The sequence below is a fragment of the Leptidea sinapis genome, chromosome 16 (genome assembly GCF_905404315.1).
Source record: "Leptidea sinapis chromosome 16, ilLepSina1.1, whole genome shotgun sequence".
NCBI classification, from domain to species: domain Eukaryota; kingdom Metazoa; phylum Arthropoda; class Insecta; order Lepidoptera; family Pieridae; genus Leptidea; species Leptidea sinapis.
Window position 1 is genome coordinate 11,881,443 of NC_066280.1, and position 21,590 is coordinate 11,903,032.

The following is a 21,590-nucleotide window of genomic DNA, read 5'->3' on the forward strand; positions in this document are numbered from 1 at the left end:
CTCCTATCACGATGATGCACAAAACACGGTCCACCAATTCTATACGCGCGTCAAAAATCTATCAACAACACAACTTTCTCCCCCTGAAATTTCATTACTACAAAAAGGCCTTAAATACAATATCAGACCGGGTCTTAACCAAAAAACCCTTGATACATTGGCAGTAGATTCAGAAGTGGCGTGTGTTAGAAGTCAACAAGATATGGCCGTCAGATATCAAATTTCGACCCTTTTGAAAAAACCATCGTGTACCACATATAACCAAAACACTTCAGATAAACATGTTTTTAATTCTTTACAAAATAAATTAAATCAAGAAAATTTAGTCATTTCAAAAGCCGATAAAGGTAATTGCATTGTTATTCTAAATAAAAACGATTATGAACAGAAAGTAAATGATATAATACAAACCGACGATTTTGAACGTCTGAACTCGGACCCCACTAAAAACTTTACTTCAGAATTAAAAGAGTCCATTAAAAATTTGTCATTTATTTCTCCAAGTAAATTAAAATACGTAGTTCCCATGAATCCGCGACCTCCCATCTTATACGGTTTACCTAAAATTCACAAAGAAAATAATCCTGTCCGTCCAGTAGTTTCTTATATCGGTGCCCCGACGTACGACCTTGCCAAAAAACTTAACGTAATAATAAAAAACAAATCATTATTCAATCCTCAGTATAGTTTGAAAAATAGTCTAGATTTGATAAATAAAGTAAAAAATACCAACCTTCCACCAAATACCAAATTATTGTCTCTCGATGTAGATAGTTTATTTACCAATGTTCCATATGAACAAACTTTAATTATCCTTGATGATCTCTTTGAAAAACAGAGGATACATCCCGGTGAAAAGGATGACATCATCAATCTTACTAGGTTATGTATGAAACAAAATTATTTTAAATTTAAAAATCAATTCTATCGCCAAAAGGAAGGATTAGCAATGGGATCACCATTAAGTCCAATTATGGCTGAAATATTTATGGATAATTTTGAGTGTAATTACGTGGTGAGAGACCCACATATCCTGTTTTATTACCGATACGTTGACGACATAATAATTTGCTGGACAGGCACCGAACGTCAAATCAATCTATTCATTAATAAAATTAATAAGATCCACCCAAAAATAAAGTTTAAATTGGAATTCGAATCAAACCAATCTCTAAATTTTTTGGATTTAACATTAACAAGAGTAAATAATAAATTAGAATTCAAAATCTATAGAAAGCCGTCATATACAGATATTGCTATTCCCGCGTCATCTTGCCACCCCGTACAACATAAACTAGCGGCCTTCCGCTGCTATGTTCACAGATTAATGTCAGTCCCACTGTCCCGTGACAGCTTCGCGAAAGAACTTAATACAATATACCAAATCGCGGTTTCCAACGGCTATACAAAACAGTTAGTGAACAAATTAATTAAAAATAAACAAAAACGTTTAATTAATTCAGAACTTTATCCCGTCCCACCACAATCAAATACTAAATATGTGGGTAGTTTGACATATTTTGGTCCAATATCGGATAAAATAGCTAAAATATTTAGGAAAAACAATATTAATGTGTCCTTCCGAACGAATCACAATGTCAGTCGAATATGTAATGGCAAAGATCGATTAAATAATTCCGAAAAATCCGGCGTTTATAAACTAAGTTGTGACACTTGTAACGAGGTATATATAGGTCAAACAGGTCGAAATTTCGAAATTAGATTAAAGGAACATATTGCCGCATTTACGAATAATCATCCCGAAAAATCAAACTTCGCGAAACATTTAATTGATACAGGTCACTCACTCGGAAACAATAATAATTTTAATATTTTGCATACATGTGAAAAAGGATTTCGCTTAAATGTGTTAGAGCAATTAGAAATAATAAAACACAAAAATAACAATATGTTTACATTGTTGAATGAACAAACAAATTTAGTCCCATCACCTTTGTTACGTGTCTCTTCCGGGGGTAATACGTCACAACAGCCGACCAATCACAGCGCGTCATTTCATGGGGCGAGGGTATAAAAGAGCGGCTTCCGGCTCATTTGATTCAGTGACATCCCAAAACCTCCGAACACGGTCCTCGCCCTGTACGCTGATGACACAGCTTATCTGTGCAGCAGTAAGAACATCAAATCTATAGTCTCACACCTTAATACAGCCCTACATTGTGTAAGCAACTACTTCTCTAAGTGGAAGCTTAAAATCAATGACACAAAGACCGAGGCGGTTCTTTTCTCATACAAAACTTCCCGTAAACTCAATACCTCTTTAAAGCCACATATTAATAACCACCCGGTCGAATGGCAGTCACAGGCTAAATACCTAGGACTTATCCTCGACCGGAAACTTTCCTTCACGCCTCATATTAATTACGCCCGCTCTAAGGCACTTACTGCCTTGAGCCTGTTGAGACCCATTTTCTATAGGAATTCCACTCTCTCAACTAGTAACAAGCGTCTACTATACCAGTCGTACATACGCCCGGTCATGACATACGCAAGTCCGGTATGGATTAACACAAATCAAAACAATTATCGTAAACTACAAACTGTGCAAAATAGATCCCTTAAAACCATCTACCGGACCCACCCGCGTACAAATCTTAAACGACTTCATGTAAAGAAAAACATCCCAACACTAGAACAACACATACAAGAGATATCTCATAACTTCTACAGAGGGCTACGCCGACTGAAGGACGGAATAAACCCCGCCCTCCGGTCGACTTGTAGTCGTAAGTCACTCACAGAGTACTGCCTCAGCATAAAACGTTATAAACATGCATTACCACATCACAACTGGTTAGAGCTCACAGAACACTAGCGTATAGACAAACACACACTCACGCACACAGAGTTCTAGCTAGGTCTGAATAAATGTAAAACCAATATATTGTAAATTGGTTTAGTTATAAGAATTAAATAACGGCGAAAACTGGCCTCCTATTCCCTCTCCCTCCTTCCCTTTCCCAAGATCCCCCCCTCCCCCCCCTCTTATATTTATGTTATATATGTATGTATACATATCTATGTATTTATTTACCTTAGTTTTAAGTTAGTTTTAAGTTCTAGTCATTAGTCTTAAGTTAGGTTAAGTGTTAGGTTACGATTAATATTACGTTATATCAATAGCAAATAGCCAGGTTTTCCCAGTTTCCTGGATTCCCTCCCCCACAAACCTCATGTATTAGTTTTTTAAGCATAATAAAGTTTTATCCCTCAATACGTAGATAGGGTTGTAGAAATAAGTTTTCTGATACCTACATATATAAGGCTTAATTGTAAATTGCTTTAATAAGTAGATTTAAGTAATTTTGTAAAATGTATTTAATACCAAATATAGAAATCTTGAATTTGATTTTTTTTTTTTTCATTTGATTCAGTCTCGTGCCAGTTTTTGGCGAGACAACACGTCCTGAGGATGCCTCGTGTAGAGGCGAAACACGTGTCGAATTGTTTTAAAGACAAATATTGGCGGAATTAACACTAAAGAAAACTTAAATAATTTGTATAATTATGGATTTCCGCAAAGTAACGCCTTATTCAATAAATTTTAGTGTAATTTAAGTCAATTTAAATACTTTAAGCAGTAAGTAATTTGTAAAAACGTTAAACAACTATTTAATAGCTATTTTTAATTGGCCTCTATGTAAACATGTAGATATATATATATATATATGTATTGATGGCTGTTAGCCACCCTATGAAAAATAAATAAAAAATGAATACAATTATGGCGCGTTTCAGCCCGGGTCACGTTTGGTAGAACGTTCGCTGTAATGCCGCTGTGGCACGGGCGAAATTGTCGTGATGCATAATATTATTTATAACTTACTAAAAGGCTCCGCAAGCTTTATTATACATGTATGTACTAATTATAAATGTATTTATAACTTGTTGATAATATCAATAAACGATACACGTGGTTGCTGTGACGATTAAGAAATAGATAAACGATTACGTATTAGTACCAATGATCACTACAGAAGTTTTTATGTTGTGATACCCCGTAGATTCGGTTTAAACTCATTGAGACGGCTCGAGGTTGTCTTGTTGAAGGATGTATATACTTACGGATATATATGATATATACTTTTAAAACATGAACAAATGTGTTATCAAATGCAAAATATTGTAGTTATAACAAGGGCGTGCATTGGTTTTCTGGCAAGGGAGGCACTGTGGATCTAACTAGTCGTAGTTGAGCTATGGAATATGCAAAGATTGCTTACCGTCGGTGTTTAGTATCAGATGTTCAATAGAAGTTTGGTTTTAAAATAACGGAACCAAATTAAACTATATTAACTTAAGTGCTATTTATTTAGGTTTATAACGAGGGAGGCACTGCCTAATTGCCTATGAGATATGCACGCCCCTGAGTTATAGATACCAAACCTTGGGAATTTAGCGAACGCCTCAGGCTATATAATAGTTAAATTTTATGGTATCGAAGCTTAAAAAAATGCCCGCTGAGTTTCTTCTGCTTTTTTCTTCATCCGTTCTATTCAGATTTGAGGCATACATATCCGAATAGTTGGTAGATATTGACATTCCTATTGTTGAGTGCCCGTTTCTTCATCAAGTCAAACAAAAATATTATCATTTACTTATTGCTTATGGATGTAGCGGGAGAAGTTGAGCACCGATCCACACAAGAAGTGGAATATTTTAAGGAATAGAAAATAGCAAATGGGATTTTAAGGAGACTAGACTAGACTCATTTTTGATTGGAGTAGATTTTTTTTTAATAATAATTTTAATATAGTTATAGCTTACAATATAATAACACACACTTAAACTTTAGGAAGCTTATCTGTGTGTGAAGCCGCTTAAAATTAAATAACATAATATTTAAAAAGAAAAGAACAATTATTTTCAATTAATACAGTTATTACAAGATGTTATTTTAAACAAGGTAGTATAGAAATCAATAAAATGCAAAATAAAAAATAATTATCAACTAAATGTTAGAAATTACAAATTAGTTGAATAGATGAAGGAGCGAAACTTGAAGGCTTAACGTTTTAGTGCATTAATTTATAATTTAATTGTTGTTAACAGTATAGCGACGAAGACATCGCAACCGTTCCACATCGCGCTTGCCGTGTTTGTGGTGGCAGCCTGGCTGATGAGACCCGGCACCAGCTCCAACCTTCGAGGATGGAAGGCGCTGTACGTGGGTGCCGTCGCGACGCACCTTGGTGCGCAGATTTGGATGACTCTAGTCTCTGGTGAGTGTAATTATAATAATAATAAATATCTGGACGACGGTGCCTTGCTCGGATTTTTAAGAATAAATAGGACAGAATAAATAGAACTAATAGGACATCTGTATTCTAACCGGGGACTTCTGCTTTCCGGATCACCCAATGTCCCATCTGAGCTATTACGTACAGTCTTATATGTAGTGGCTAAATTTACCTTTGTATTCTAATGTTATTGTAGCAGTTTATCATAACACGGATAAAACTATATTTTTTTTAATTGAAACCAAGCTAGATCGATTTCTCGCCCCCGAAACATTAATTGAATATATTTAATAAGTAAAAATTTAAATTAGTTTAGTATGAAACGTGCAGTCATTTAACATAAGTTTGAAATAGTAGTAATTACAGTATGGCGATTGGCGACTGCAAATTTTTAGACAGGAGCCCGTGACTAACAAAAGCATCTACGATACGTTTATTGACAACACACAATATATCGCTCATCACAGACCTCTACTATATACCACTGGACTGGCAGCTGCCAAAGTGCTTTTGTGCCTGTTTGATATTCGCCATTGTGGCGCTGTTGGCCATGTAGCGAGAGTCTGCGGTACTAAAACTAGTGATGACAACCCCAGCTGAACAAACATCGATAGCTGATGTTGGGAAACTTTATACAAAAATAATTGTGTAAGTAAGTGTAGGTAATAAATACCTTGATTCCTGAAGTAAATTTACCACGGAAAACGAACGAATACATTCAAAATATAAAAATACTTCAGTGCCATTTGAGTTATACGTCAAAATTAGTTCTCTGGACGCTCGCGAGTGGCGCTAGTCAAGTAGGCACAAAAAATTTGCTGTCAAACATATGGAACAGCCTGTCCAGTGGTATTTATACAGGTCAGTGATCGCTCATACATTAAACTCGTTGTAAATAGTTGGTTGCATTGTCAACAATGCTTTGTGCATTTCACAGTATGAAACACAGCTATACCTACCGAAGATACAGTAAAGGTACATTAATTTATATTTCATCGTTGGAGGTCTCTTCTTCGAACCGCACAAATCACATATGAAATTATAATTAAACTTTTTGAATTACAAATACATTACCTCTTAATGTCGTTGGAACTGTGGCGTCAGCAGTCCCAACTTTTTACGTGTAAATTCATTACCTCAATTACTTTATTATTGAATTCGGATTGATATTTTATATACTTACTAGCATTTACCCGTGACATCATCCGCGTTGAATAGTTACTTTGGGCATTTTTGTTCATCTTTTAGAATACTTTTCAAATAATACACATACAAACAGCTCTTTCCGCTGCTGGCAGCGCACTTCTATGATACAGCGGATATCCCTTGTCATTGTGGACAGTATCTTTAATAGTATTTCCCTACAAAATTATATATCCTATCTCATCCACATGTAGGTCAAAGTTTCAAAAATGCTCGACCATTGTATACAAAATGTTTCTTATCTAATGCCGAAATACAAAGTTTCATGGTTTTATCTTCGATGATGACGTATTTCCATACAAACAGCCATCCCCTATTTCAACTCCTCCATTTATTTTTTTCAATCACTAGTCTATCTCTATAGTCTATATCGAAATCGGTTCGTGGTTTAGGCGTGAAAGCGTAACAAACAAACTTACATTAACATTTATAATATTATAATAGTACGGATTAGATTGAAAGACTTAAATTAATATCAAAATTGACTTCAAAAATACACAAAATGTAATACGTAAAATTTTATCACACATAATTTTTGAATAAAGTTATAGATATAATGAATGAATATAATAATATTAATAAAGTTATAGATTAATTATTACTTACTTAGAAACGATAAGATCAGCATTAACTTGTAGATACTATCGACTTTGCACAGTAATATTTATTTTAAAAACTTGTAAATTACACACACACACACACACACTCATGCCTTGTCATACATTTCTTCATACTTCATCTTTTCATACATGCTCGCCGGTTGCGGGTGCTTCTGACCTCTCCTTTTCTCAAAACGTCCCCAATTTGGTCGACGAATGTTCTACGAGGTCTCCCGCGACCGACTTGCCCACACACACTTGCCTTATATATTTGATACGTCATTCTTTCTTCACTCATTCGCTCCACGTGTCCAAACCATTTCAGCATTCCTTTTTCAGTCCTTGTCACAACATCCTCTTTCAAACCACAGCGCGCTCTTAATACCGCATTCGGAAATCTATCAGTCAGTCTTACCCCACACATACAACGCAGTGATCGCATCTTAACTGCGTTAATTCTGCTTTTATGCTTCTTCTGCCATACCCAACTCTCACTTCCATACATTAACGTGGCGACAAGCATTCCATTATGTACAGCCATTCGCGCTTGTAAATTGCGTTCAATACTAAAATATTTATTGAATTGGGATATTTCTAAACTTGTAAATGAAATACAGTAAGTAAAAATATTGTATGAAATATTACACGTAATATTATATGTTTTTAAACTTTTATTATCGCGGAACTTCATTTATTATGACGGGTAGGTAGACTCACGATATATAACTATATTCACTATTTTAATATCGTTATAAAAATATATATTATATTTCAAATTATTTACATATGACTTAATAATTAATAACGCTATTTATATAAATAATAATAAAATAAAACTTAAATAATCTAACAAAATTAATTAATTACAAATAGAAAATATCATTAAGATCGCTATCGTTGTCAGTAGTGTGTGTCGTAGCGAATCAAAGACAAAAACGCGCGCCAAGTGGACAGATTGATGTACTATTAGTGTCAAGTGTCAATGTGTCAAGTGTTTCCCGCCGCCTCCGCAGTTCCACCGCGACCACGATTCATACAATTGGATCGAAATATCGACATCAAATCAATAACATATATATCGTGAGTACCCGTCATAATAATTACAATTACACGTAATGCATTTTAACTCAATCGTACTTTCTGTAGAAAGACTTGATTTCGTCAATGATTTTCATGTTAATTAAAAAAGGAATCTTGAATTAAAAGTAGCGGGAAAATTATGTCGTTTAAACGGCATAGCGTGGTTGATGTTGAATTATTTCTGTGTAATAACGTTTATAAACCAAGGCGTTCTGTAATTATTGTAATTCATAATTATTCATTTTATATTAATTATGATAAACTTTGAATCTTGAATATTTCAAATAATAAATGTTAGCCGAAATAAAAACTCTCCTATCTCTCAAGTTGGATCAAACTGTATATAAAAGTCTGTTCAGTAGTGTAATGTGTAGTTCATCGTAGACAAACAAAATGACACTAATTTTTTATATATGAAGATTATGTTGCTATATTATTAATACTAAATTATTTTTTAAAAATAATAAGCAAGTTGGGAATTGAAGTTTATCTCATGTCCTTATTCTAGGTTCGGTTCCCGTTTTCACTACCGTTCCCAACATAATATATGAGTCTTATTTCGAGGAAGAATGCTATGGCAAACTAACCCTACTATTTTACCAGTGGGAGGCTCCTTTGCACAGAAAGCCGGCTAGATTATAGCTATCACGGCGCCTATTTCTGCTGTCAAGCAGTAATGTGTAAACATTACTGTGTTTCGGAACTGTGTCTGAAGGGCGCCGTAGCTAGTGAAATTACTGGGCGTATGAGACTTAACATCTTATGTCTCAAGGTGACGAGCGCAGTTGTATTGCCGCTCAGAATTTTTAGGTCTTTCAAGAATCCTGAGCGGCACTGCATTGTAATGGGTAGGGCGTATCAATTACTATCAGCTATACGTCCTGCTCGTATCGTCTCTTATTTTCATAAAAAAACATTGGTATAGTTATAGCTAATCGACGAAAATTTAAATTTTTCACAAATTCCGCAGGAAACATGGATTTTTCCGGGATAAAATGTAGCCTATGTCGTTTTTCAAAGCTCTAGTCTAGCGCTGTACTAAATTTCATCAAAATGGGTTCCGTCGCTTACACGTAAATGCGTAACAAACAAACTTACATTCACATTTATAATGTAAGAATTATTATTAATGATGTGCATTTCTACGGCCTTCTAGCAATGCACAAAACACTTTAAAGTACACATAGGTACTTATAATTTTATGATAACAGATAATCTTTACATACATCTTCACTCGAGTAAAAAGGCCGTGAACAGTCGTAACCGTAATTTACTATGCAATTACATTTTATTACACTTAAACCGGGGTCTAAAGCATATATACGCTACTTATTTACCTTCTTGTGTTCTTGTAGGAAATTATCGTTGGGTGAGGTGCAATCATCTTGTGGTTAAAAGATACGTTAACGATAATACCGGGAAATTATACTATTAAACGATGTTTGCAAATAGTTAGGAGCTCTAGACTCTTTATCCGTTTTAGTAAGGTCAAAGAATATATAATGGTCATGAATTGTAATTTCATTATAATAATAATCACTTTAAATTAGATTGTTTCAGCGTCTTTCGGAAGCTTAAGGCGAAGGGTAATATAGCATTTTGAGCTATGATCACTACTTTATCATATTACACATAACCTTAAGTCTTACTTGTAGGTTGCTTGTTGGTTAAAGTTAGCACTCCACAGCTATTATGAACTACCAGTTTTCTTTGCAGTTAAACAAGATTTTTCTCGGCATCATGCATTTGTTTATTATACTACTATCATAAAAAATGTTCTTATAGATTTTACTTTTTTATGTAGGTATACTTATTCAGATTTATAATCAATAATGAGGATTGTAAGCAATTAAACAGTTTGCGTCTGTTAAAATGTTATATTTTCGACGCAAGAATTTTGAAAATATTGGCTTTGTTTTATAGGAGCCGTGAACTCATATCGCTCAAGGTCGCCGGCATTTAGTGTCGCCTTAATAAATTTAAATTTGGATCGCAATGACCTTTAATATGCTTTGCGATATTATGTTTCTCAATTTTTATTAATATCAGTCGGATTTGTGAAGAAGGTGACAACAAACCTCGCTCGTGAGTCCTGAGTCCCTACTGTGTAGAGGCCGCCGTACGTACTTACGATTTCGATACCTACACGCGGAGTGAGACAGTCCTGGTACGTTGTTAATTTGGTTTTATTTTAAATATACTACAATAATTATATCAAGTAGGTTTATACCTACTACAATTATTTTCAAAGTTTACACCAACGAGCATGCTTTAGATGTTTTTGCTTCAATCGCCTACCTGAATTACTTAATTGCAATTATTGCATATAAATACTTTACTTTTTTATATAAAGATACAGATTACAATGTACTATGTACTATCTTTTCCCCTCAATAGGGCTACTGACAACCCAAGCGCTGGCAGCATACTGGCAGATATTTCGATCAACGGATCAGCCTTGCTATCCAACGCGGAAATGCTGCCAGTATTCTTAGCACGCTTCCCCGTAATGATAGTTTTAATTTATTGTAATCATAGTATTGTAAATATAGTTATAAGGTCTGTTTTTTTGAATAAAATTGTGTATTTAAAGTTGATATTTAATTGTATAACTCAAACATTAGCTCTGTCTAGACAGATAGATGAAACTATTAATTTATTAGGATCGATTGAGTAACTATCAGCGATTTCAATCGAGATGAACGGACTGACAAGTTAGCAACATATCTAAATGGCAAACCATTTCCTCCATTAAACAATTGCTTTAATATTATAATATTTTCCGTGTTTTATTGATTCGACCTCTGCAATACTCCATCGTTAGATTTAGGGGCAGGTATCAATGTAAAACTAAGAGGTAGAATTCATAACTTTTAAATTAAAATTTTATTTTGAAATCACTCTTATCTGACGATAGTAAAAATATGGACATTCCAAAGAACTTGTTAAAAAAACATTATTTCAAGTGAGCTTTCTAAATCCTTGAATTGGCAGTGATAGCTAGTGTTTAAAAGCAAAATAATGTTTTTTCAACTATAGTAAACTGTATGAATATAATAATTACAATAGCCACATACTTAAACAAGCTAAAATAAACTATATTCCTATCACACAAATTAAATTTATAAACAAAATTCAAAACGATGCGTCACTCGAAACCTGTTATAAAATATTGTATGCTTTGTTCAATTCTCAGGTTGTGGCTTCATCTACAGGATCTACTTTACAGTTGATAACATACTTTGTAGATGAAGCCACAACCTGAGAATTGAACAAGACATATCAATATTTATGAACAGTGGAAGAGCGCTCGCGTGGAGCGCGAGAGGTCGCGGTTTCGAGTCACGCATCGTTTTGAATTTTGTTTATAAATTTAATTTGTGTAATTAGTCCCAGAAGTGGGGGTTATCACTTTAAAAAAAAATATATTCCTATCCTTAAAAAAGAAGTGCATCTTTTGCATGTAGAGCATTTCATCACCTTTAACAACCTCTGTGCAATTAAATACAAATTTATTATTAGGTACCAAACCAAACCAGTGGGAGGCTCCTTTGCACAGGATGCGCGCTAGATTATGGGTACCACAACGGTGCCTACTTATGCCGTGAAGCAGTAATGTGTAAACATTACTGCTTCACGGCCTGTGTTTCGGTCTGATGGGCGCATCAGACCGAAACACAGTACGGCGCCCCGTAGCTAGTGAAATTACTGGGCAAATGAGACTTAACACCTTATGTCTCAAGGTGACAAGCGCAGTTGTAGTGCTGCTCAGAATTCTTGGGTCGTTCAAGAATCCTTAGTAGCACTGCATTGTAATGGGCAGATCGTATCAATTACCATCAGCTCAACGTCCTGCTTTTAATAAAAAAGCGTCCTTATTTTAATAAAAAAAAACACAAGAGTTTTTGAGTACAGTATATGCATTAATCCACACATCCATACATACATATAGATAAAAAGACGTGTGGCACTCGGGGACTGCAGCGGTAAAGCTATTGCATAGCATATTTTATCAACTGATGCAATTATAATTATTTATTTATGCAGTATTTTGTTTTGATAAAATTAATTTTAAAAAAAGCAAACGGGAAGTGAGTTAAATCTAACTTGCAAGATTTGATTACAGACAGACAACGGGACAGGTGAAACTGAATAAAAATGCTTGCCATAATAATAAAAATTTAAAAAACGTGATAAAAAAAATAAAGAAATTAAAAAAAATCAAGATGTACCCTAGGCTCGAACCTGGGACCTTCTGCACAAAAAGCATACGTGATAACCGCTGTTTCACGGCAACTGTAATGACCGTGCCGAAATATCTATATACATCTAGTAAGTAAGTGTTAGGTTATTTTCGTTACGGAATTTCTGGATTCGGTTTCCACGCTCAAGGCCCGCGATAGAAGCTATGCAATAGCTTAAAAAACAACAGAAGTCAACCAAATTATACATTAGTTAAATCGTTACCAATAACTTGAAGCTCAATTGTCAACAATTTTAACTTGACAAATGACAATGTTTAATTATTGTTATTAACATAGCCTTGTGCAGTATTACAATATTTGTGTGACTCTTAACGAGTAAGTACTTTGAATGCTTTTAAACTGAGGAAGTAGGAAGGAGGAAAAGGTATTCAGTAAACATGATATTTTATTGTTATTTGATAAATATTATGTGACATCTGTGGAAATGTGACTCGTTATCTTTGCAAATACATAATATCATGTATTACTTATTGAGTTTTTGAAGTTATCATTCATTAGGCGCGTTATTTTCGGAACGTTTATTTTTGCTATGCATATTATAGCCATTTTAAAATACTCTATTTATTGAAAAGAGTGGTCGTTCAGTTTCTTGTATGTTCTTCTTAGGAGCTCTACTTTTGCCGAACATATTGACGGCATTCGACACTAGGTAGTCTTGTGATTCCTCCTATCCTCCTTAAGAGAGTATATGTCGAGTTGTTCACATATCTTCGGTTGACCCGTATGTTGTATGTATGCTCCTTTGTCCTAACAAACACATCCATCCGGAAAAGAAGTTTCATCCTTAAACAAAGTCACTTGTTAGTATGAGAACGATGCGCGACTCGAACCCGCGACCTCTCGCGTTCCGTGCGAACGCTCTTTCCAACTTAGCCAACCGTTGATATGTCTTGTACAAATCTCAGGTTGTGGCTTCATCTACTATGTGGATAAGCATACAAGATTTTATCAACGATACGTCACTCCAACGGTTGGCTCAGTTGGAAAGAGCGTTCGCTCGGAACGCGAGAGGTCGCGGGTTCGAGTCCCGCAATATTCATAAGATTTTGTTTTCAGTTTTATTTGTGTAATTAATCCCAGAAGTGAGGGTTATCACTTTAAAAACATAACAAATTGATCAGTTATCCGGCCTGATAAAATTTCCTTACAATATAAGATTATGTTTTTAGAGTGTTTGTAACATATTGAGTGCGCATTGACGCGCCTATCATAGATTGATAAATCTGTTGATAAAGTTAGAAAGGCGTCTCCGGATGTCTATTTTTGTAAATGAACTAATGCTCACTTCATGATTGATCAGATAAACTATTGCCTACTTTTAAAGAGGTATTTAAAAAAAGTTTTTGTTAATGTTTTGAGTTGAACATTCTAACTTGGCCGTATTGCCATTGGGTATATTGTTTGTACGTAATTTTACTTTGGTAGGTAAAGGAGACGGGGATTTTTGGGCCAAAATGTAATAAGTTGAGATATGGTTTAAAAAAATTGTAATATTTTTCTATTTCAAAATATAGAAAATTACCCTAATTCACAATCTAGAAAAAGAGAAATCTGAATTTAAGTTTTCATTAAATTCACGATTAAAATGGGATATCGATTACTATAATCGATTTATGTGAATGAGTTTATACAATTCAACCCAAAACCACTTGCACCAGATGATTGATTCAATAAAAGTGCCTAAAAAAAATACATTATAATTAACATAACATAATGTCTTTAGTAAAAAAATATTTTAATATCAACTTAATATTATAAAGAAATCGATCGAAGAAAAAGTCGATTCTGAATCTCGTTCTGTATTTTTAATCTGTGCTGAAAGTGACAGCCACAGAATTGTCTAGATTGTCAATTGACAATAACTGGCGGTTTGTCATTTGAGTGTTTCCCGTTGTTTTATTGATATTTTCCTTCTTTCTATATGACTTTTGATATTGCTAAACTTGTACGGTCATTATCGTACAAAAAAAAACAATCTCATTTCAAAAATCAGCTGTGTTAATATAGATTGTTGCCCATATATTGCATAACCTCAATTTTACAAAATAACTCAGATTTCAGATTGCCAAAAATCCTCAAATTCTCAGTGATGCTTTTTTAATTTATAAGCTATTTATTGACACTAATTTCATCCATTTACATCTTGGCCCAATAATGTATGAAAGGGTGTCCGTCTCCTTTATTTAATAAATTCCAACGAGAACTGAACGAACAATGTCAAATTCAAATATACTTTATTCATGTTGGCAATATACGAGTACCTACGTCAGTTGGTTTTGGGGCTGTTGCTTCGACTGCCGAAGACAGCAAATATGTCGGTCTTAGTAAGTCTTACATCTTTGTGCCGTTTGGTGTCGAGACAGTTGGCCCGTGGGGCCCAGAGGCGCGGAGATTATTCAAAGTACTCTATACGCGCCTCAACGCAGCTATTTCGGTCAACATATCAGCCTAGCTATCCAACGCGGAAATGCCGCCAGAAAGTATAATTGATACACTCCTGCGTAGTGATTGTTTATTTTTTATGAAAATAAGGGACGAAAAGAGCAGGACTTTCAGCTGATGGTAATTGATGACGCCCTGCCCATTACAATACAGTGCCGATCAGGATTCATTAAAGACCCAAAAAATCTGTGTGGCACTACAACTGCGCTAATCACCTTGAGACATATGATGTTAAGTCTCATTTGCCCAGTAATTTAACTAGCTACGGCGTCCTTCAGACCGAAACACCGTAATGCTTACATATTACTGCTTCACGGTAGAAATAGACGCCGTTGTGGTACCCATAATTTAGTCGGCATCCAAAGAAGCCTCCCACTGGATGTTGGTTTAATTTAACGTAATCATAGTAAATATAGTTATTAGATTTGTTTTGTTGGAATAAGTATAGAGTAATTACTGTGTCCAGGAATCGTGCTGTACTTCTCTCTGCCGCGTCATGAGTTCGGGCGCGTCCAGACGGTCTTATTCCCGGTCTACTACGCCTTCAACGCCTCCGTCAGTTTGCTAGCCGTACTCGCCTACTTCCGAACACAATGCCTCACGCACTTCGTCAATACATCCTGGATTCAGGTAAGAATATTACTTATGTTTAATCCCGTAAGATTCACAGCATCACTGAATTAGTAAACATAATTTATTAACGATGCGGGACTCGAAAACCGGACCCGCGACCTCTCGGGATCGTCCGAACGCTCTTGTACTGAACCTCGAATGGTTCGTGAATCTTAATGTCTTGTTCAACTCTCAGGTTGTGGCTTCATCTACAGGATCTACTTTACAGTTGATAACCTGCTCAACCCCAATATTTGCATATTAGGAAATTGACTTGAGATGTCGCTCTTGTAAATATAAACAATTTGTTATTTTTAAAGTGATATCCCTTACTTCTGGGATTGATTAAATAAAATTTGTAACCAAAAATTAATTTAATTAATTCAAGAAGAATTTTGCCAGAACCCGAGAAATTGCGGGTTCGAGTCCCGCATCATAATTCATAAATTTTGGTCATAAATCACTGAAATTACTTAAAAACTTAGCTTCAAATATAGATGATTTGTTATATATTTTAAATTGCAATGATTTTCAGCAAAATAACGCTCGTTTCTAATAATTTCCTCTAATTTGTGAATAGATATGAAGTCGATGCACAAATAATTATATGTTTCCTGCTAATAAATGACGTTCTGAACATATTTCAGGCCTAGAATGACTCCCGCCAACAAAATTTAAAAATAATTGTAAAAAATCTGACAGTTGGCACTCAGAGCTAATAGATGGCACCTAACACCGCACAAGCAAACTAATTACAAAATTTGGTTGTACGTAGAAGAAAATTCTCACTTTCTAATCTTCTCCGTACAAACTTTTACTTTGCCAAATCTAACAGTCATTCGTGCGCTAAGGAGAAATACTTGATGTTTGTTAACCTCTTGGCCCAGTCACCTTAATTTATCTATGGCACCTCTTATTGTATAAACCATACTTTAGTTTTTTATGATAATAAGGGACTAGACGAGCAGGAAGTTCAGCTGATGGTTATTGATAAGCCCTGCCCATTACAATGCAGTGCTCATTTGCCCAGTAATTTCACTAGCTACGGCGCCCTTCAGCCCGAAACAGTAATGTTTACACATTACTGCTTCATGGCAAAAATAGACGCCGTTGTGGTCCTATAATCTAGCCGGCATCCTGTGCAAAGGAGCTGGTGTAGTTGGAGTAGAGTTGTGCATATCATATAGGCAATTTGGCAGTGTACCTCGTTATAAACCTGAATAAATATAGCACCAGTGTTAAGGTTAATTTAGTTTAATTTGGTTCCGATATTTTATAACCAAACTTCTATTGAACACACACTCATCAAATTTTTCCTTACGCTAGCGTAAGGAAAAATACTAAATACCTTCGGTAAGCAATACTTGCATATTCCAACCCACAAATACGACTAGTTAGATCCACAGTGCCTAGGTTGCTAGAAAACCAATCCACGCCCCTGAGTTGGAGATCATTTGCGCGAAAGTGCGTCAGTAATGTTTGTTAAATTAATTCCCACAAAAATCGTGTAAACATAAAATCAGCAATCAATTGTTTATGACGCAAAATACTTAAATATACGTACGTCAACGTGTCAAGTGTTTGCTTTTATAATATGTTTCCGTACCTTTATTATCTGCAATAATTTAAATCCAAGTACGTTTTAATCCGTTCGTATTTATTGAGGTCACGCCGAAAGTGCGAGGTCAGATGGCGCCAGTAATTGCAATATTATTTATTATAATTTAATGCAAGGCAAGTACGGATGGCCTATGAATAAGCATTATTACTCATAAAGATACTTTATATCTTTATAATATCTAATATATAAAATTCTCGTGTCGCGGTGTTTGTAGTTAAACTCCTTCGAAACGGCTTGACCGATTCGCATGAAATTTTGAGTAGGACAACATCTATTTTTCATCCCCCTAAATGTAAAGGATGGTCCACGCCAATTTATTTTATTAATTTTTGACATTTTTTAAAATTTTGTGAGTCAGCATTAAAAAGTACATCCAACTTCAAATTTTCACCCATCTACGATCAACAGTTACTTTTGTATCGCGATTTTCATATCGGCAATACAACGTTTGCTGGGTCAGCTAGTAATATATAAACTTCTCCGAAACGGCTCAACCATTTTTCGTGAAACGCGCTAACATGCATATCGGCTAGGGAGAATCGGACAACATCTACCAAATTTTTTTTTTTGAATTTTTTTGACATTTTTCATTAAATTTGTCTAATTTAAAATAAAATTAACATTAAAAATACATACAACTTAAAATTTTCACCCATCTACGATCAACACTTATAGAGTTGCAATTATGGCAATCGAATATACCTAATGATTATTGTAGTACGATAAATTTTATATATTACTAGCTGACCCAGCAAACGTACACAAAAAACAACTATTTCATCTACGTAGACAAAAATTTTCATAAAAAATGTTCATAAAATGATAACTACGGGGCCAAACTATATCTTATATCTTTAAGCGAGCTATTCTTGTATATATATATAAACTCCAACGATTTTAATGAAATTTAGTATACAGGTAGTTTCGGGGGCCAGAAATTGATCAAGCTAGGTTTCAATTTTAAAAAATGTAGTTTTATCCGTGTTTTAATGAGAAACTGCTTTTTTTTGTAACTTCATAAAAATCCGAGCAAGGCTCGGTCGTCCAGATATTAAAATGTTTATGGGACCAAATGTCATCTGTTCCGCCTCGAACTAAAGAAGAATTACGTAAATTATAAATCTCAGAGTAATTGATGTACATACATTAAAAAAAGTCGGATCGAATTGAGAACCTCCTCCTTTTTGCAGTCGGTTAAAAAGACGCTGCATCTTGTGATGCTTAAATTTAAAAAAAACCTTGGAATACAATAAATACGATAATTTGCAATAAACAATTATTTCGTAGAGATATTAAATAATGTTTAAACCTCAACTAAAACCTTATGCGAGGTCTCTCTATTATATTACTAATAACTATACTCAGTGTAAATGTTTGATTAATGATTCGCAATAAAAAGGGAAATAATTAAGTGAACACACTGTACCTGCCTTGACACGCATTTTATTGTGAATGGTCTCATATTTTGGGGGCTTCGTGCTCATTTGTCGATATTATTACGTACATAAATAGTTTACGGGCTAATGTGTTGACTTGTTCAGCAAACCAAGTATGTACTTAATGGAAAGACTTTTGACAAATCTAACTATTTTTATGAACTAGTAAGTTTGTAGTCGCGCGCACAGTACAGCATAAACCTATCCAATCCGAGGATTTAAAGCGATATTTTCTTCTATACAAACATTTCTAAAATTACAAATAGTCATGGTTACAACTAACACATTTATCGTATTTATTAGCTACTCACTAAGGACTTATTTCGGGGTCGTAACCTATATATTAAGTATGTATGGTGAACTATCTATACCTACTTTATTAAGTCATCATATGTAGCGTTCTGTCCTAGTTTGGAGCCGGATAAATAATCCCAGAAAATGTACAATTCAAAAGAATTGTTAGCGTTTATATGTGTTGTAAAGTTTACTTCAACATAAATAAATCTTTCTAAATGACATAAAATTTTAGAAGTATATTAAATTAATAAAAAAATAAGGTGTTACGAAAATTTATTAAAAAAAGAAAGCCTGCTGATTTTCTTGAGCCCGTTCTTCTCAAATCTATACCTCAGATCTTTAGTGGGTGAATAGTTTAAAAAGTTATTTTAAAACCCTATTTTAAGAAGTAGATAATATTTTTAAATTATTTTTATTTACATTGCGATCTAAGTATAATGTAATAAATCTAATTGAAAGTTTCACTTTTCTTTTTAAGTATTTATAAAATTTAATTTTAAGCTGCTAACATACACAGATAGTCGATAGACTTCATAAAGTTAAAGTGTGTATTATTGTATTTTAAGCTATATATAAAATTCTATTGTAAATAATTGAATTTACAAAAAAAACATGCTTTTTGAATGCCGTGCAGTGCCAGTATAGTTCTGCCTTCAGTAGTTAGGCTTTGAATCACTGAAGATTATGTCATTATCTATAATAAAATTTAACCTCAATCTTCCGCGCATTTTTGAGCCCATTTACAAAAAATAATTGTATTGTTACAGCTAGCACTACTGCTAGTAGTATTCAGTATCGAAGCGTACGTTCGCTTCCGACTGGTGGCGCCAATGTTGAGAGCCAAGCACGTGAAGACACAGATGGAGGAAGCCGCTGGCGGTGGACAAGAGGTAACACAAATTTAGATAAATATCCGAATAATAAATTTACTTACAAAATAGAGCTATTACGCAGCCTAGTGAAACTCTCTAAGAAAAAAAAAATGCGTGCGTACAAAGTACACAAGTCAGAAGTGAAACCAGCATTGTGCATAAACCTCTAAACTGCATATGAAATCCTGGTACATGTTGCTAGAATGACATATGATTTCAACGACTATGAAAGACATTACTATTACCGCTACCAAATTTATGTTCTCCTGGTGTCTATGTAGTAATACGTTGTGCGCATGACGTTATTAACGTACTCGCGTCATACATATGACAATCTCTTCGTCAACTATGATCGCTTGGTACCAAAACACTGTATAATGCTTACTATCTCATTTTCTCCCACTTTTCTTATGAATCTGTCTCTTTTTACTGTCGCCCTTTTTCGTTTCATCGACTTTCAAATCACAACGATGCCAAAGACGTTTTCACGTCAATAGTATGCATATTTCTGTCTCATTTTTCGCCTTCATCCTACACATTTTTGTATTTGTGTCTCTTACCTTTCGTTTTTTCCGTTACATCCGGTTTGAAATCACAACGATTCTAAAGAAGTTTCACTTCAAAAAGCAATTTACTCGATTGTATGAAACGTGCAGTGATTGACAGATAGGCAGATGACGGCTTGAATCTTGCAAAAATCAGAGATAGCCGAAATCCACTACGTTTGAAGCAACTGTTCGCTTTGAAACTTAGCCGAATTATAACTACGTCGCTAATCACCATACTGTAATTACTACTATTTCAAACGTATGTCAAATCACTAGACGTTCTAAATTAAATTTAAATTAATACTCATGCAGTCCCTCCTCCTACTACTTAGAATTTACATGCTCTTTGGATAGACTCCTACTGTTAGGCAACGTATGCCAGGCCAGGCTTATTACCTACCTACTTTGGTGTGCATGACAGCTATCATATGTCTTATGCTCTCGATACGTCAGTCACTTTGTTTTGCACGTGTTTGCTGAAAATTGAAGTTTTTGTCACAGTCTATCTAGACGAATAAATTAATAATATTAACGCACGTAAAATCTAAGATTAACGCATAATATATTAAAACAACACAGCTGCAGGAAACAACAGTACCTATATTATTGTAGTGTTGTGGTTGTACTATAAAAGTGAATATGAACCAATTATTTATTTAATTTTTATCCTTTGTTTATTTGTAAATTATTATTGGAACTTCTATAATTATTATTATTAAAAATTCTATGCTTGAAATTTTAAGGATTATTATTTCATAACGGGCAGATAAGCAGATATAATAATTAATTTTGCAAGGACAATGTGTGATTGTGGGATAAAAGTACCGAAGTTATCTTACAACGGTAGAAATTCAACGTTAATAAAATAAGAAAAAATTATGGATGTACTATACGGCAACATTATTTCTGGACCTCGTTGGAACGTGAAGCCCCCTCCCGTTCCCCTTTAACCCCCTCGCGCCCGTCATGTAGCGTCAGTACGGTTTGCAGATTAATTACAGTTAGGTATATGTCGTGATATTTTCGTGCAATCACTGCTTTGTTTATAAAGTTGTCCTTGTTACGTTTTGACTTTTGTTTTTAATTGTAAAGTTTTATAGTTTCGTGCCGATATATTAGATCTATCAGAAAAAAAAATGTGTGTGTACTTATGTACGCACGCAAGCAGTTATACTTCTTTGGCCTAACGAAGCAAAAGTCTTTAAAATGATCTAATCCTCGTGCTATTCTACGTTTTTAAAAAGAAATTTTTTGTAAAAATCTTGTAAAGATGGCTTTGACAATTAATTATTAAATAATGAAAACGGCTGTATGGGTTTGAACCCTTTGCCTGTCCTACTAATGAAATGGACGA

General features: G+C 34.5%; 1 protein-coding gene and 1 long non-coding RNA gene across 2 annotated transcripts in view; both read left to right on the plus strand.

Moving 5' to 3' along the window:
- The window catches only part of LOC126968782 (uncharacterized), a 559,194-nt gene that overhangs the window by 209,806 nt on the left and 327,798 nt on the right, over positions 1–21,590 (plus strand). The window lies entirely within an intron of this gene.
- Positions 1–21,590, plus strand: part of LOC126968733 (transmembrane protein 205) — a 69,815-nt gene that overhangs the window by 44,455 nt on the left and 3,770 nt on the right. The window contains exons 2-4 of the mRNA XM_050813836.1: positions 5,074–5,243; positions 15,317–15,480; positions 19,584–19,706. Of these exons, the coding sequence (XP_050669793.1) occupies positions 5,074–5,243; positions 15,317–15,480; positions 19,584–19,706 (457 nt within the window). The remainder of the gene's footprint in view (positions 1–5,073; positions 5,244–15,316; positions 15,481–19,583; positions 19,707–21,590) is intronic.